We start from the raw sequence: 18459 nt of genomic DNA, 5'->3' as shown, positions 1-18459 counted from the left end.
GGAGGAGAAAAAAATGACTGGCAATTCAAAGCCTGTTGTTGTTGACTGGCTACAGCTAAAGTCGGTGTCTCTAAGGTAGATGTGTCCGTTTCTTACACGTGCTTTTTGTGTAGTTAATGATTTATGGATTGTATCGGTTGTCCGAGTTTACAGCTTGGTTGCTTTCATGAACCCTGCTGTTTAAACAAAGTGTCATGCTAACGTTAGCTGCAACTAGCTCGCTCCATTAGTTCTGATTTATGTTTAACGGATTCTGGACACTATTTAATTTGAAAAAAACATAAGCTCGCTTGAGATTTTTGACATAAATGATCGCATTCTTTACATATCGTGTATTTAGAACTCAGGCTTAGTAGAAAAAGTAATTCCGTAGCTTAGCTTTACTCTTGCGTTATGACATTTCTCCCGATTCCGTAATCAACGACACTTCCGGTATCTAAATACGGGTCGTCGATTGGAACAATTTTCATGCTACGGAAGAAAGAAAAGAGAACTGGTTCCAGTGGGAAACGTGCTTAAAGAGCACTAAATGACAAGGGTGGAGAAGTATTGTCATATTAGGATACTGTTCCATAAATAAACAGTTTCACATCCAAATTAAACCTTTTTGTTGCTTCAGTTAAATCCCATTTTGCATCTTAAAGTTCACCTCTTTCACTTATGAGACAGGAAGTGAAACGTGTTTTCTCCGTGTAACGTGTGTGCTTTTTGTGTCATTTTTTAGACAACAAGTAGATTAAAAAGATAACTGTTTTAGCATATGAGCACGTGTTATGTGGGGCACAACCAGCCCATGAAAGGGTTCAGTTTGGCTTGATGAAAGGCAAAATTTGAAAATTGCAGTGCAGTCATTAATACATAATTTTATTAATGTCAAAACGAGCGATAGTAACTACAGAGATGGTTCCTTAAACTAGTCAAAGAGGACATGCAGAGGCTGTGTGTGACAGAAGAGGATGCTACAGATACGATGAGATGGAGTCTAAGTAATGACTTATTTGGAAAATATTCTTTACGATTTTAAAGATCAGTTCATTCACTTTTGGAGGAAGAGGAGTAAGTAAAAGTCGGTAAATCAATAAATAAAAGTAAATAAAAAAGCACATGGAATAAATTAAAGTTATGCATGAACTAAAACAAGTTCGACACCCCGGATATCTTAAAGTTCCGATTAATCCTCCAATCCAGACGGTGGCGGTAATGCTCTTAAAAGCTGTTTACCAACTGCGGTTAAAGCAAAATCGACGAACAAGAAAGCATAATCTCAGCTGCAACGAAAAGATTGAGGTCTCTTGGTGTTGTGTGGGATTATACGACGGTAGTAATAATAATTCGGCGCCGACAGATTTCCTAGTTTATTTTTTGTTCACTGACTGAACTTCTTCAAAAAGCAAAGTTTGGCTTGAAGTGAAACACCGGATGCTTGCGTAAGTCAGTCATCCAATGTGCGTCACACAAAGCAGAGATCGCGTCCGTCCGTCCGTCCATGTGAAGAAGCCATGTTGGCGGAGCTTCTGACGGCGTGCCTTTAAAAAAAACGCCAGAGTAAAGACACTCTTTCAGGTGGGCTCGTATCTGTATCCAGGAAGTACAGTACGACAAACAAGATGTCTTCGGACGATTTTCAGACGAAGTATGCCTCTTTCATGGAGAGCATGCTGAAGAGCGCTGTTGCAGAAACCACGAAACTTTACGAAACTATGGTTGACGAGCTGAAGGCAGAAATATGCAAAATCAAGAAGGAGAATGAGGACCTCAGAACAAAATGCAGCCAGTTTGAGAACGCGAAAAGCCAATCGGGCAGTTATCAAAGAGAAAAACAGCCTCTTCCTGGGCAAAGCAACGACTTCGAGAAATGCGACACAGCCGTGCAGTGTGGTGAGTTGCACAGCATGTTAGCCACCCCGAGCTAACTAATATTAAGTTATAACTGGCTTATGATGGTATGTGTTGTGTTTAGCTAACATTTTACGTGTATTCATGTTATCTGGAACACACTGAACATCATAGTTGTTAATGCTTGCTTCTCAGCATAGTCATCTTGAGCGTGGGATCCAAAATGGGAGGGAAACCATACTAGTTTCTCCATTTTTAGAGGACAGTGGACGTTGGTCCAAACTTCAAAAAATCGTCTCTTTATGGCTACATAAAGCTCAAAAACGTTTTACATATATATATATATTTATAAGGAACTGAACAGATGCTCCATAATTATTCAAATGAAATCGAGCATTGGTATAACTGATTTGAGCTAAATTGACTGCTCCTTTACAGCTCAGACTCACCACTTCTATCTTTATATTGGTTTTTATCTATAAAATACAATTAGGATTAGCTAAAGGAAGCCAGAACCTATTCTAAATTGGCCAATCAGTTCTTTATGCCCCCCCCCCCCCCCAGTATATTTCTTTTTGTTCGTTCTGCTGTAGTTTACAGACCGTTACACATTACAAATTTTTTACGTCAGCATCCTGGTCGTGGACACCCATGTCACATGCAAACCTGTTTCTTATTCTGTTTGTAACTACGTTCACACTCAATGGTACTAAGGTTTTCCCACACAGGAAGCTGGTGAGGTGCGAATGAGGGGGCTGATAACGAACTGCAGTCTTCTAATGGCACTGGCATAGTGCCAGGCAAAACCACTAAGACGTGTATTTAAAAAAAAAAAAAATTTAACTGAACTGAAATCTTATCAATGTATAGCTTTATTCCACACTTGTATTTAGATATTGATAAGTTGTGTAATAATTCTGAAACAGAAACTAGAATACAAAGGTCCATAAACTTGTATCACAGATGTTTTTGTGTACTCTAATGTAGTGTTTAAAGAGCATTCAAAACATCAGAATGTTTTTTTCCTTTAGAGGAGATGATTAAGACGAAGTATTAACCAAACAATTGTTTAAGAGAATTGCTGCCTCTCTGTTGTTGTTAGAATGTTTTGCAGAAATTAGAACCCTTTCTCACTAGTAGCTACTCAATGTGACTCGACTCTACTCGGTTACTGACATTTTCTGTTATAATTGAGTTCCACCTAGTGTGCGTGGGGTCATTATAGCAGTGCGTCTGGAAGTCCCAGATTTGAATCTGCAACAACAGTATTAAGGTCTATACATAATGACTGTGTTGCGAAAAAAATAAATGAAACTATGAATGCAAACTTGTTTAGACACTTGTGTAGAAGGGCAATACAGATTAATGAACATTTTAATAAATATAAATATGCCAGATTATACCATTGGGCTGATTTTCATCTGCAGACCCTCTGGCAGGTTGGAGTTAAACAAAAGTTAGTAAAAACATACAGAGACACTATTTACAGATCATGTGGCAAGGACAAAAACAGTGATCACATTATATTAGAACAAACAATGACAAGAAGAGGGGACACAGAGGACAGTATAGATGACAATAACGGAAACACATCAGTTATTAGGGCTGTGCGATATGACCAAAATCTCATATTCCGATATAAGAATTCTATCGTCCCGATAACGATATAAATCACAAAAATGTAACGTTTTCTGTCAATTCTATGGATCTCGGGCAGCTCGACTTGCGGGAAGTGTTTCCAGTTGCGCGTCATGTAGCTGGAGTCGAGTGTGTTTTAACCGATGCATGAAACGATACATTTTTAGTAGAGCTGGGCGATAGAACGATAACGATATGTATCGCGATATAACTTTTACTCGATAGAGAAATTAAGCTATCGCTATAGACCTCGCCGCTCTTGTCCTCTTAAAAAAAAAAAAAGGTCAGCCAATCCAAATTAAGTAGCGCAGAGCCGAACCAATCACAGCCGTAGCGTCACGTCGCGTGACTTGTTACGTACAGCACAAGTGCCAAGCCGCACGTGTGTTTGTTTGGGAAGCAGCCAGCGGGTAATGGAGCCAGCGCATAATGGAGGAAATGAGTGTGCCGACTAGAAAAATCAACCGAGTGTGACCCGAAGAGAAAACAGATGATGGTTCCAACGCCGGAGAGATTGTCGAACGGAAGAGCCATAGAAGTTCCGTAGTGTGAAGGTATTTCGGCTATTTCAAGTCTGACAAAAAAACAGAGTAGCGTGCACTGTAAATTGTGCCGAAAGCAAGTCTGGAAATACAATAAACTGGTGCATGCATCACACTGTGCGCCACGTTATTGTTTCGGTGAAATGAATTTCTACAATACTGTTAATTCTACTCTCTGCAGTGTTTAAATGCTTACATATACACACAGTTACTGTCCGTCCACACATACGACTCTGTTCTGCTTCTATGCCCCAGCTTTGTTTACTTTTTCCCACCGAGGCTTCTAGACTTCTGATTGGCCAACATTTCTGCACGGTTAGGAATCTAGCGCCACCTGCTGCTTTGGCATGTTCATAGCAGCGTTTTCCTTCATTTCTGCCTTTATGTGTGGACGGGATTATTTTTTAAAACGAAAACGGAAAATCTCTGTTTTCAAAAATACCCGTGTACGTGTGGACGTAGCCTCAGTCTCTGACTGGAAGCGCTAATTCGTCATTGGGCTTTTGTCAGACTAAAGTAACTGTTAAAACTGTTTGAAAAGCTAAGCTATACAACAAGGAGAGATTGAGAATTTCCTTTTAGTTCTCTGTTTATTTGATATTGACAAAAGTTAGTCAGTTTTGTCTGTTCTTCTGTAAAACAAACTAAGATTTATTTTTAGAATTCATATTTTGTTTCTAAGTGGAATTGACAATTTAGTCTGTTTCGTTTGTTCTATTTTGAATCTTAAACGCTTTAGCGGCTGCCTTTTGTGTAGTTTGCAATATTTGCCTTTATTTATCTGAAAAAGTCTCATGTTCCTTAAGTACATCTACCCTGTTGAACTTATTATGGGAAATAAATATTTAAATAAACACAAGCTGCTGATTATTTCACATTTTACTTGTGAGCAACGGCACATTTAAATCTTACAAATATAGTTATTTGGCTTATATCGTGATAGATATCGTTATCGCCTGAAATGAAAAAAACATATCGTGATATGAAAAAATCTCATATCGCCCAGCTCTAATTTTTAGACATAAGTTGTAACGGCCGCTGTTTTCTTTGTGAGCATTTATTACACGGCGTGCTGCGGGGAAAAGCCTGTTCTAACGTTTGAGTCTAAGGTTTATTTTTTAGCACCTGGCGGCTCTTTTTTTACTTTTCATCCGTAAATAATCTGCTCGTTCACGTGATTCAGTTTATTTTGAAAAGTCTCAACAGGATCTTGAGCTTTATTGTGAAAGGTTTATGTGGAGCATAAACAAGCGGACACGCGATGGTGTTACCGTCGTTGTCGCTAACCACAACGCATAAAAACAGGCGCTTGTCCGCCCGTAGTGTGGTTATATAAAATATAAGAGAAAGATAGAACTTTAAGAAATTAATATAGCCACTACAGTGACCATCAAAACAATGAAAAATATTGCCGTAAACAGCTTATTTTGCGACACCACAAAACAAACGATAGCGTAAAATAAAACGATAGACGTTTTTATACTGTCATCCGATATATATCCGTTATATTGCACAAACTCCAGTATTGCACATGGCCTGACTGTCCTGATATTGCGCTGACCCATTACACTAATAGTTGGTTCCCTTTTTTTTTTTTTTTTTTTTTTTTTTTTTTTTTTTTAAATACACTCTTTTTCGCGTCCAATATAAAGCATGATTATTAAACATGATCACATGTTTGTGTGTCCCTCATCCACCCTTTTAAGTGACTCTTAAAGATGGGGATACTTTTACTTTCCCTCACTGACAGTGGAAGGCTATTCCAGAAGCGCACTCCCTGATATGTGAAAAGGTGGTCTGTCTAAATGCCAATTCACAATCACCTCTAACAGTGGCTCGAGTCAGTCGAGACCCAGCAATACTGCTAGACTTTTGTTTAATACACTCACTCACTGGTGGAAGCGCCAGACGATGTATAACTTTGTATATTAGACAGGCAGATTTAAATAAATATAACGCGTTGCATTTTTGCAAAAGAATCATGCTCAAATAATGCACTGGTAAAAAAAAAAAAAAAAAAAAGGAAAGAAAATGAAGTCGACATCAAGTTATGATGAGCTGGTCCTGATGCTTCTAAACAAGAAAAGAAAGAAATGGAGATTCTGGTTTCATCCAAATCTCAAGTAAAGGCCACATCAGGGATAATTTCATGGTTTCATTCCGGCGCTGAAGCCGTATCACGATAGCTTTCATACTGGCTCAGGAGGTCAGTGGGGCAGTTTGAGCTTGTTGGCAAACTTAGGACCACATTGACGAGGTAGGGAAATAATTTTACAGATTAACATTGACCCAATTGGCATCCCAGCATCTAGTTGTGTGTCTGAATTTTAAATGGTATTGTTCTACTATTATCATATTATTGTATATGCAGTACCAGTGCCTGTTTTTACCATCGAGTACAACATTAATGCAGTGGTTTGATTGGTCAGATCTGTTTATATGCTTCCAAAACACTGAAAGAGGTGTCACTGCCATCCTTTAGAACAAGCACAATGTAAGACTTCATATGTATTGGTGGTTGTTCATACTTTTTGTCTTATAGTCCAATCGTGACTATATCTTAACTTTTTCCCATACTGTACCTTTGTCTACCTACAGAAGAGAAAGACTGTAATGTTACTTCTTTATTGTAACAAAAAAAACATGACGCAATTTAAAATAAAATAAAAAATACTGATTTAAACAGCAGATTAAAGTTATTGACTCTTGTTACCAACTCACTGGCAGTAATCATTTTTCTCAGGCGGCACTTTCCCAGCTATGCACAGAACGTAGAGCGACTGTTGAGCAGCTGTGTCATACTTGGCTACCACATTGGGTTTGCGGTAAAGCCGCATAGCAGATCCATATATGAGCCTTAATTGAGATAGTACTGCACTTATTGTGCAATTTAACCTCCCCCCAAATTAATATTTTCTTGCCTTGCCATTGAGTTAATATGTCTGTTTATTAATGTTCTCCTTTGTTTACATTTGAACATTTCTTCAACTTGTACTGGGGATATATATATATATATATATATATATATATATATATATATAAAAGAAGTTGGTTTTTTTTTTTGTTGTTTTTTTTGTTGTATTTTTTTAAATCTCTGTATTTGTGGAATTGTTCCATACAGTATAGTTGTAGTGTTTTCCTAAAGACTTACTAAGAAATAAATCATCTCTGATTTTTATAATGGTTTTATGTTAAACCTTTAAAGCCGGTAACTATTTTTAAATCACTAGAACCGGAACCACGTAAGCTAGCGCAATAATTACTTTTTGCATATGAAACCAGAGGAGTTGTACTTACATCTTATGCCATCAGCTTGTCCTAGGTCACGGTTTCCTTCCACATATAGCTTGAGTACAATCCTAATTGTACTCAATGATATGCAAGTCAATTTATAACTTTAATATGCTTTTCTTAGTAAAAAATAATACTTAAGCCAAAATTAAAATTTTATCCTTACTTAGGAGTAAAAACAAAGCTTGATAGGGTAAGACATAGGTGAGTTATGCAGACACCCACCAGTAGCCAGAACTTCAAAACACAGAGTAAAGCGGTCTTTTCAGTGGACCTGGCCTCTTGACAGTGGTCCGAGGTGTGCATTAGGGCTGCCACGATTTGTCGACTAGTCACGATTACGTCGACTATCAAAATCGTCGACGACTGGTTTAATAGTCGACGCGTCGTTTGAAGCTTTGTAAGATCACAAAAGACGCAGGAGTAAGTGGCAGGATTTAAGAGTGTAATAACGGACTGAAACAGAAGATGGCAGCATTCCATGTACAAGGATGTCAGCTACCGTTTAACCCCGAAGAAGAAGAAGAAGCAGCTGTGTCCCAGAATTCATAGCGCGGCCCAGCGCAGTTTCCAACAATGGTGGCAGCTAGTTAGTTTTAATGTTACTCTTATTATTCTTTCTGGGTCACAAAATAAACGTTTAACATATTTTCAGGCGAGAATGTAGTCAAAGTCAAGTCAAAGTCACCTTTATTGTCAGTTCTGCCACATGTACAGGACATACAGAGAATAGAAACTACGTTACTCTCAATCCCTAGATAAAATAGCAAATGAACATTTAAATATAAGAGTGATTAAAAAATGCAGGTAAAATAATTAAAAAGTAAAAATTTAAATAAATACAATACAATTTTACATATAACAAGAAAGCTATACAATATACAATGTAGCTGTGTAAACCTCAAATATCTGCTCAGTTTATCAGGACACCACATATTTTCAAAAGTGCTCCGACGTTTTCGGAGACATCTGTTACCCACTAGCTCGTTAGCGAGCCGGGGGCTAGGCTCACTAGCGCCGTGAGAACACCGGACTCCCCGCAAATCGTTTTCAAACCCACCGCCGTCTTTCGCTACTCAGGTTAGATATATATGAGTCACTTAGATAACTTAAAATGTTATTGTTTGGCTTTTTTTTTTTAGTATTTTATTTGTTCCTGAGTAAATCAGTTTGTCTGAGATTAAAGTTATAGTTTTTACACAGCTGAATAAACGTCAAGCAGACAACTGATTATCAGAAGTGTGAGATGCTCCAGAATATAGTCCAGTGTCCTGTTATATTTTAGATAGCAAGGAGTTTATTAAACTTCACCGAAACAATCTCCAAATTTCATTAAAATTTAATAAACTATCATCTTGTCTTTATTTTTAGTTAGCACAGACCTTAAACACTTAAAGCTGTAAGCTAATGATAGTTATATAAGAGCAGATGCTGGTGCAATAAGCTGTAGTTTTACGTCCAATGGATGATGATCTGATTAGTCGACTAATCGCAAAAATAATCAGTGACTAGTCGACTATCAAAATAATCGTTTGTGGCAGCCCTAGTGTGCATATATGTGCAATAGGGCTGCCACAAACGATTATTTTAATAGCCAACTAGTCACCGATTATTTTTGCAATTAGTCGACTAATCAGATCATGCGTCCATTGGACGTAACACGTACAGCGTATTGCACCAGCATGCATCTGCTTTTATATAACTATCATTAGCTTACAGCTTTAAGTGTTTAAGGTATGTGCTAACTAAAAATAAAGACAAGATGATAGTATATTCTCGAGCATCTGACACTTGATAATAACTGATAATCAGTTGTCTGCTTGACGTTTATTCAGCTGTGTAAAAACTATAGCTTTAATCTCAGCCAAACAGATTTGCTCAGGAACAAATAAAATACTGAAAAAAGCCAAGCAATAAAATATTTAAGGTATCTAAGTGACTTATATATCATGTTTAACCAGAGTAGCAAAAGTTCATGAATTTGGACACAACTATGATACTGGACACAGCTTCTTCTTCTTTGGGGTTTAACGGCAGCTGGCATCCTTGTACATGCAGTGCTGCCATCTTCTGTTTCAGTCTGTTATTACACTCTTAAATCCTACTACTTATTTCTGCGTCTTTTGGGATCTTACAAAGCTTCAAACGACGAGTCAACTATTAAATTAGTCGTCAACGATTTTGATAGTTGACGTAATTGTGACTAGTCGACTAATCATGGCAGCCCTAATGTGCACACAATTTTCTCCATAGTGAGCTCAAGACTTCAACTCCAGTGGAGTTGAAGAATACAGTAGCCACCTGGACTCCAGGTGGCTACTGTATTCTCTGTTCTCCAACCTTTGTGAGCATAGTATAGCAGCACTACCTCTATACCTGTTTCCACTTCTGGTTAGAGTGGCCTTGCAGCTGATCTCTAGAGAATTGCAAGGTCTGCCACTGCCAGCTCCAGTTCAAAGCGGTGACATTGCGGTCTTCACTTTTTTCTGCTGGTGCAATAAAACTAGTTCATTACTCCCCTGGAAATTGTCGCTGTACTCAACTCTCTTCTGAACTCTATTCTTGAACAATTAGTTATTCTGTTTTTTCTTTGTGTGTTTGCATGTTTCTCTTTACAGATATTGTCTCCTTCCGCACAGTGTTGGTCGAGCAATGTCAGCCACTGGGGCAGTCATCATTAAAAAACCAACAAATGTTACACGCTGGTGAGAGGTTTGGATATGGTTTGCAGGAGCAGGGAGGAAATTCTCAGATGACATTTATACTTGTCAAACAGGAGGTTTGTGTGTACCATAGCAGCATTAAAAAAAATAAAATGTTCTGATTTTTTTGCACCTTCTCAAAACCTAAATTTTTGTCCTCCTCCTACAGGAATCATACAGTGATACTTCTCTACAGTCTGAGTTAAAAGAAGAGGAAGTTGAGTCAGCAGTGGCCTCTGAACAAGCCCTTAGTAATGTTTCAGGTGAGGAAATTAAACTGATGGTTTTGGAATAAAGAAAGAATTGTAAGAATTAAATAATGGCATTTTGAATTTGCTCATCAGCAAATGTATTATTTCCCAATTATCTTGTGATGGTCAAATGTGTTTAGTTAACTGAATGTTATAATCAACTGCTACTTCACTGAGATTCTGCCTCTGTTGTGTGAGAGAGCTGTTTGAAACCGTAGTGCAGGTCTTCCCCACCTGCTGCAGATTGTGTTAGAGCACAACAGCAACTGCCATCCTTAGCTACAGTTTAATTTTTGTGTATGTCTAGCCTGGAGATGAAACCTCATTTGGGAAGCAGCTTGACGACAACACTATAGCAGTCAGTAGGGAAAGTGCAAGGTAGAAAGGGTTGAGGCTAAATGGTTGGCAGAGTTTAAACATCCAAAATAATAGTGGAAGATTATTCACCAGTAAACAGGTTGTGTGTGCAGCATTTCCCAGTGGTAGTATATGAGTGCCAAATCAAAACAGGACTTAGCACATCTTTAAAAAAATAAAATAAACAGTTCCCTTTAAAATAATTGTATGGACCATGTAATGTTAAGGGGAAAAGGAAAAAATGTCTAACTAAAGTTTCATTGTTCCAGAGTTTTCTCTGCCTTAGTAACTTTTTCCTCTTATGTTTCTTCTGACATCTTTATCACTGTGGTGCCTAGGTTCTTTACATGTCTCTTTAAATGGAACTGAAAATGAAGGGATGCTTATTAACCAGGAAGATTCAACAGAAGAAACTACATCAGCTCGAAAAGATGAAGAGACCAAAATGGTCCGGGAGGTATCCTGTATGGGAGAGAGTAGCCGTTCAGAGGGAACGCAGAGCCAGACCACTGATTCAGAACATTCAATAGTTATTTCACTTGCTGCAATGACGGACAATATCAAAGAAGAGTCTGAAGTTGATCAGGAGACATCAGAAGTAGAGACACAGGTTCTTCAGCAATGTCAAAGAGATGGTGAAACAGTAGAAAATGAACAAACTGCTATTACTGTTAAGCCATCTGCACATGTGCACTGTGCAGATGAACAGTTAGGGGGGTCCATATTGGTCAACAAAGAAGTTATTTGTGAAGAATTAAAAAACAGCTTGGCAGAAGATGAAGCTACTTCCAAAACTAATGTGTCAGTACGGCGTAGAAGAGGACGGCCACCAAAGAAAATTAAACCAAAAGAAGCACTTGTGTCATCATCTTTTGATGCCTTAAAAGGCCAGGAACAGTTGAACACACCTTCAGAAATAGTTGACAAATCCACTGCAGTAGATGCAGTGAAGATTTCTGCTTTTGCCTCTCCAAGATCATCTGGGATTCAGTCGAAAGAGACTTCCTCTACTGCCAATCCATCTGTACAGGAGATGGCAAGCACTGATTTGAAAAACATGGACAATAGAAAGGCTGGTTCTCTGCCTGCTTCAGTTTTGTCTTTGAGTAGCAGTTCTTCTGAAAAGCCAGTAGACCCTGAAACTCAGCAGCTTCCCACGGGTGTAGAGAAAGAGGCAGTTGAGGCTCCATCCATTGAAGCTTTATCTGCAAAGAAAACATTGAACTCTCCTCCATTGGACTCACCACAACTGACACCCGGTCAGCACAAGGAACGTCGCACTTCTGCAACACTTCAGGATGCAATGCTGCTAGTTGAAGCAATGAATCAGTCAACAATGGGAAATATTATTCCGTCTTCCGAAAAAATTTCATCACCTATGACTCATTGTGCTCCCTGTGTGGATACCCTACAAACAGTGGACAAAATCCTAGCTAAACCACAGACACAGAATCTTACTGTAAAATCTCAGTCAAGTGTAGAGGCCAATGAAACCCTCAAAGCATTTGTTACACCACAACAACAGCAAGTTTTATCAAATGCTGCTACTCAAACTTTTGTCCTGCCATCTTCCCACCCCGTAGCACCCAGAAAACTGACTAAAATTAGGCCTAAAATAATAACTGTTGTGCCAAGAGTAGGACCATCTCACAATATAGCATCGTCTACAACAAAGCTTTCTTCTATAGAGTCGAGGACTACACACAATAATTTACTTGCAACTTCTGGAGTTGCAGGGTTGCCTCTGGAAACGCCTTCACTTTTCTGTCTTCCTCAACAAACAAATACTACCTCCATGACATTAGTCCCAGTTTCACAGTTGACTAAACCATCAGAAAATCAGCAAACAGGTGGTCCACCACACAAAAAAATAACAATCATAGTTCCAATACGGTTGGCAGCAGTGGCACCAAGTAAACATCCGCCACAGACAATAGTTGTGAAAGCAACGCAAGAGGCAGCAATGCCTCGTGATGTTCCTGTCACATTGACATCTACACAGTCGACTGCAGCTTCACAGGAGTTAAGTGTTTCAGCTTCCGATGACACAGCATTCTCTCAAAGTGAAAACACAACCGACAGCCCTGAATCTCCTGAACAAACTGCCTCTGTTTCTGAAGTGATAAGCACTCCTACAGAAACCAGTTTAGAACAGTCAGTTAAGATAATACCAGCATCACAGCCGACTGTTGATAGGAAGCTCACTCCTGTGGTCAGATTAACCAAACTTCCATTTTCAGTATCCCCCAACGAATCTGTTTTGGTATCGAAACTGCTTTTAAAGGGATTTTCTGAAGGTACTATGCAAGAGATGTCTTCAAAACCAGCAATCTCAGAGAAGCTAGATTCATCTTCAAGCAGTAGTTTAGATGTAACCGAAATGCTTAGTCCTGTGACTCTAAATACACCTCAGAAGTCAGAAGAGTCAAATAATCATGAGCGGGCTCAACTGTCATCTGAAACATTCACTGTCATGAGAGAGGCAACTGTCGGTGAAGATTTGCAGCCATCTACATCAGCCACATCTGTTGAACCCATTCCTAATATGGACAGCAGTGACGTACAGGAGAATGAATCTGCCATCATACAGCTTACCTCCATGTCCAGAGAGGCATCTGACCCTCACTTCCAGATGACTAAAGCACAGTTCTTGGCACAACTGGCAGTTTCACCGATCGTTCAAGATCCAGAAAAACAGGTAAATGCTATTCAGTACATGGGGCTCATAATTTCTGTGGTTACACATTGAAATTGATAGTCATCATGTTATGTTGCTGTTGTTGTGGGATTTTGTTATTGTTTTTTTTTTTATTAGAACCCCTACAGAATGTGGTACCTATTTATTTATTTTTTGTTTCTTCTTTCCATTTTGATACAGGCCAACTCTGACTTTGCAAATGGTAAAGCTTCTTTGACGGAGAGAAGCTTACAGAAGAAAAGCTTACAGAAAAACTCCTTGGTCGTTCGGCTGCGAAGTCATCTGAAAACTCACTTGCAAGTTAAAAGAACTGAAAAAAGTCTGGAACAGAATTCAGAAAGTGAGACTACCACTCTCATCTCTAAGAAACTTGGAATAGAGAATGGCAGTCTTAACGATGAAAAGTCAACTAAGGAAACCAGTCCTGTTTGCCTTGGAAGGAGAGATGTGGTTAAAGATAATACAGCTCTAATTAATAATGCCCCATCTTCCATCAGTCCTGTAAGATCTGTACTGTGTAATGGTGGTGATTTACCCAAGATGATTGATAATGAGCCAACTTCTAAGAAGAGCAGGGCTAACAGTGATTCCACCACCATGACTCCTAAGGCGGACAGTACACATAGAGATGGTTTAGGCACAGATAATAAAAAATCCACATCTGTGAGTCCTAGAGAGGGTAATTTAAATGAAGAAATTGCTAGTCCTGAAATGACTTCAGTGACTCCTAGGAGGTCTTTGGGTAGGGATAGTCCTAGATATAAAAAATCCAGTTCTTTAAGTCCGAGGAGGTCGCCTTCAGGTAGAAAAGGTTCTTTGAGTTCTAGAAGTCCTAGCTCAACTAAAGAAAGTGGTAGCCCCAAAATGACTAACAATGATACAACCCCTATAAATGAAAAATCAAGTTCTGTAAGCCTTGTAATGTCAACCAGAGGAAGCACTAGTCCTAAAAAGACTGACTTGCCTTCTGTTAGTCCAAGAACACCTAGTTTGAGGCAGTCTGGCATCCGTAGGAGTTCACTTTTCAGCAAGGATGACTCAAGGACAAAAAGGATTAAAAGGGAATTAAGATCTTTTGGTATAACCACAGGTGGCGCTATTACTAGAAGAAATAAAGGTGAAACTTGTTCCCCAAGTGTCAAGTCCCCTACAATAGCTAAAAATTGCATCAGTCCTACAAGGACTGAGGAATCTACACCTGCTAAGAAGCCCAGACTAATCCAAGATGTTACTGGTCCTAAAAGGGGTTTTAAAGTTGTTAATGCTATGAAGTTAGCTAAAGCAGCAAAAGCTAAAAAAATTGCTTCAATGAAAAAGTCTAACAAATCTAAATTGGCAAAAAGTCTGTTATCAGAGAGTCGGACCAACTGTGGGGTTGGGAAAAAATGTCGAGCTAAAGTGTGGATACCTCCTGTCATGACAGAAAGTGAAATGGCTCCACCTGGGGAAAAGGAGTCGTCTTTGTTAAACGTAAAGACGGAGACGGGATCTGATAATCAAAACCCCAGAGGCTCCCCTGATTCACCCCAACCCAAATTTGTTACGTCACCAATTGTATCACCTCTACAGCCTTTGTCAGTCATAGGTAGGCATCTGCTAAGGAACCAGTGTGGGGAATGTGGTCGAATTCTTAGCAGCAGTGCTGCACTGGAAAGCCACGTTAGTCTTCATACGGGACACAGGCCCTTCTCATGCACATTCTGTGGGAAGAATTTCCCAGACTCCAAGAGCTTTAAACGCCACGGCCGGGTGCACCGTAATGGTCGGATACATATCTGCCAGCATTGCGGGAAGGGATTTGTCTACCGCTTTGGCCTTACAAAACACATACAAATGGTGCATGGCAGGATAAGACCTTTCATTTGCCAGATCTGCAAAAAAGGATTCTTCACAAAACGAGACGTAGAAGTACATATTAGGATCCACACTGGAGAGAAACCATTTCAGTGTACCCTCTGTGAAAGGAAATTCATAAGAAGAGTAGAACTGAATGTGCATTTGCGATGGCATAATGGAGAGAAAAGACACTGGTGTCCATTCTGTGGAAAAGGATTTTTAGACTACAATAACCTTAAAAGGCACAAATACACCCATACAGGGGAGAAACCACATGCCTGTCCACACTGTTCAAAGAAATTCACGCAGACGGGTCACCTAAAAAAACATGTTAAAAATGTACATGGTGGTCCGTGAGAGATGGACATGTAAGAAACCATGTTCACCTTGGAACAATGGTATGCTTTGAAATAGGAAATATACATTCTTGTAATTCAGAAAATGCATGCTGTGGTGCGGGTTTTTGTTTGTTTGGTTTTTATAATGGAATTTATATGCAAATGGAGAATTTACTTATTTTGCCTTTTTGAGATAATTATTTTGTATCTTTGTAGAATGGTTCGAGAGTTTGGGAATTTGTACTCATTTGCTGCTTTGTTGGAAATCCATCCATCTGTCTTAAAGAACGGAAGCAACTTAACTAAAGCCAACAGACGAACATGCGTGCCACTTGGTACTGTTGAAAATAAAAACGATGCAATATAGACAGGCTAGACAAGTAAATCTCCCCAAAATCACAAATTGTACTTTAAAGTGATGCAACATAATGATTAGTGACAGTTGTTCTTTATACTAGCTACACTTTTGTTCCTCCTCACTTGCAAGCAGATGAGGAAACTTTCCAGAGTGTTGAACTTTATTTTTTTTTCTTTTTAAAATGTTCTGTATGGCACTGTGTGCTCTCTGCAAAGTAAAGTGTAATATAGATGGAGATTGAGGTTTTTCAGAAATATACATCTTTAAATTTAAGTTGGTTTGTCAGAATATGCAGGTATCCTTTTCTCATACTTTTTGATTCAGTAGGTGATGTCACAAGATGTGTGAGAGCATAACCCCAGTTTGGCATGGTATTTCTTCCCGAATGTTGTACCTGAGTTAGTTTAGGGAAAATTGTTAAGGTAAATTTGGCTTCAACTCAAGTAAGCCTTTGTGGCATACATAATGCTTTTGTTTTGGACATGGACTTTAGTGTCCTAGTGGCATTTTAAAGCTGTCATCTTTTTCTTTTCTCATTTTGTAATGAGTTCGCCATAATACACTTGCATTCGTTTTTAAATATTGTCAACTGAACACATTAAAAACAGATGTTTTGTTAGTTTTTTTAATTGGTAATTTATTGATGTTGTTTTCATATATACAGTTACAAAAATTGAAGCACTTGCCTATCATTAAAAAAGAAGTATTTGATAATCTTTCCACAATAACTCTGGAAAGCACATCTTGTGACCAGTGTTGGAATTTGGATGTTGGATTTTGAAATATGCACTAAGGTTAAAACATGTCTTAATTAAATTGAGACTGAAAATACGATCTAATTTCCATTACCCATCTTTCAATTTCTGTCAGTATGCCACGTCATTACTGATGTCTAAATGGCAATGAAGTCTAATTGTATTACTTGCACAGTAATTAACCACCTCATTCAGGGAGGACTAAAAGTGAATCTTTTTTTATTTTTAAACATATTTTCATTCTGTTCAACATTGTGCTGTATTTAAAAAAAAAAAAAAAAAAAAAAGATGTCTTTACTTTGGTGTAAATGTCTAATTTTTCTCAGATATGTTTGAAAAGCTAACTTTCCCAAAAAATATCAAACACAATATTAACACATTCTTTTACAGCCCTAAACCTCATTGTACATACTGTGAATTTACATTGATTTGATTTTTGTCAAGTCAAGTTGCATAGTTTGTTTGTACTGGCTGTTAAAATGAAAGAAATGTAAATAAACATTTTGTTTATAAAATTATTTTGTGATCATTTAAAAATGTGTAGCACAAGTAATAGCTTTGCAGTCCTGGAGTTTAATGATGACTTTGACTTTATGCTGTATGGTTTCAAATCAACTAATGCAAACCAATATTCTCCAGTGGGGGTAATACGCAAAAGATCTTGCACTGTTTGTTCTTCACCTTATGACCACCATTTTTCAAAAGTCCACACTGCACTCAGGGCCGTTTCTAGACAGGCATATATGAGGGGTAACTGTTTTTGTCAGGTAATTGGATTGCACTTTGTCAGGCCTCTACCCAAAGACCTGACCAACTTGGGTGTCCCAACTGAAGGCTGAGCTGCTGCTGGTCAAGCTTTTATGGTCACTAACGCGTGTGAAACCCCTGACCACGTTAAGGTGGCAATCCCTCAGGGGGAAAACAGAAAAGCAAAAAATAAAATAAAATATTCTAAAACATGACATTTAACTTAATTGGATAGCCTATGTCGAATATATTTGAAACCAACAATAACACTTCACACTATTGCCAATATTAACAAAACTAAAAAGGGTGGGCCCAGTTATAAAAAAGAGAATTCACAAAGTCTTGAAAAATAAAACTTAAAAATAGAAATAAAAAATAAAATATCAATTCAGATCTTTAAAATCAACAACATAAAATCTGTCTTAATTGGAGGGCCTTATTCAAATACATTTCATGGAAACTCAAATTAACACAGAGACATTAAACGCACCTCATTGCCTGCTCTGCCAAACGGGAGAAAGTACGTTCTTTGCAGATGCACTTCGTCTCAGAGGTAGGTTAATAAATTGGATTTAACTTAACCATAATAATAACCACAATTTGAAGGCAATGGCAAGATGCGCGGCATGGATGTTTAGCTGGGGGAGGGGGAGTTCTCTGCCGAGTGCTGTGAGCCTGCGCACAAAGAGTGCACGGAGGCAAAGAGCGGATGAGACGTGAAACCTATCATTTAATTTGTGCCTTTTCTAGCGGATTATTCAGCTACTATAGTAAATCTTGTCCATATTTAGTTTGTGGGTAATTTATTATTTTCTTTCTAAACTTCTAAAAGTTTGACTTAATGGGACATGACGTTTGTTTAAGGGGGGCATTGCCCCCTCTTGCGTATAGCCAGTAGGCCACCACTAATATTTCAGAAACCAAGAAAGTAGCATTATTTAGATGAAAAAGAAACACCACCAATCAGTAAATTTTGGAAGCACATGTTTATTGTATTTATTTGGACAATGTACAGTCTTCAGCTTTTAGCCCAAGGAATTATACCCCGATACATGACTTCTGTAAGGCATTATGAAGCATATTTCACTGATGTTTTTAAATCTGACTAAA

At 38.4% G+C, this 18459-nt stretch overlaps 1 protein-coding gene across 2 annotated transcripts; it reads left to right on the top strand.

The window, feature by feature from the left end:
• The first annotated feature begins 15 nt into the window (after positions 1 to 15).
• LOC113023666 (uncharacterized) lies at positions 16 to 16863 on the top strand. Of its 2 annotated transcripts, none has more exons than XM_026169914.1 (5): positions 16 to 75; positions 9926 to 10086; positions 10179 to 10272; positions 10956 to 13315; positions 13496 to 16863. In XM_026169914.1, exons 2-5 carry the CDS (start codon positions 10000 to 10002, stop codon positions 15506 to 15508), a joined length of 4554 nt encoding a protein of 1517 aa, XP_026025699.1. In that variant the 5' UTR covers positions 16 to 75; positions 9926 to 9999; the 3' UTR covers positions 15509 to 16863. The 2 variants fall into 2 exon arrangements, with proteins under 2 accessions (XP_026025699.1, XP_026025698.1); XM_026169913.1 differs by lacking the exon at positions 16 to 75 and adding an exon at positions 1245 to 1878.
• The last annotated feature ends 1596 nt before the right edge of the window (positions 16864 to 18459 follow it).

The sequence above is a fragment of the Astatotilapia calliptera genome, chromosome 6, assembly GCF_900246225.1.
Source record: "Astatotilapia calliptera chromosome 6, fAstCal1.2, whole genome shotgun sequence".
Taxonomy (NCBI): domain Eukaryota; kingdom Metazoa; phylum Chordata; class Actinopteri; order Cichliformes; family Cichlidae; genus Astatotilapia; species Astatotilapia calliptera.
Note: the sequence above shows the minus strand (reverse complement) of the source record. Positions and strands in the feature narration are given on the sequence as shown.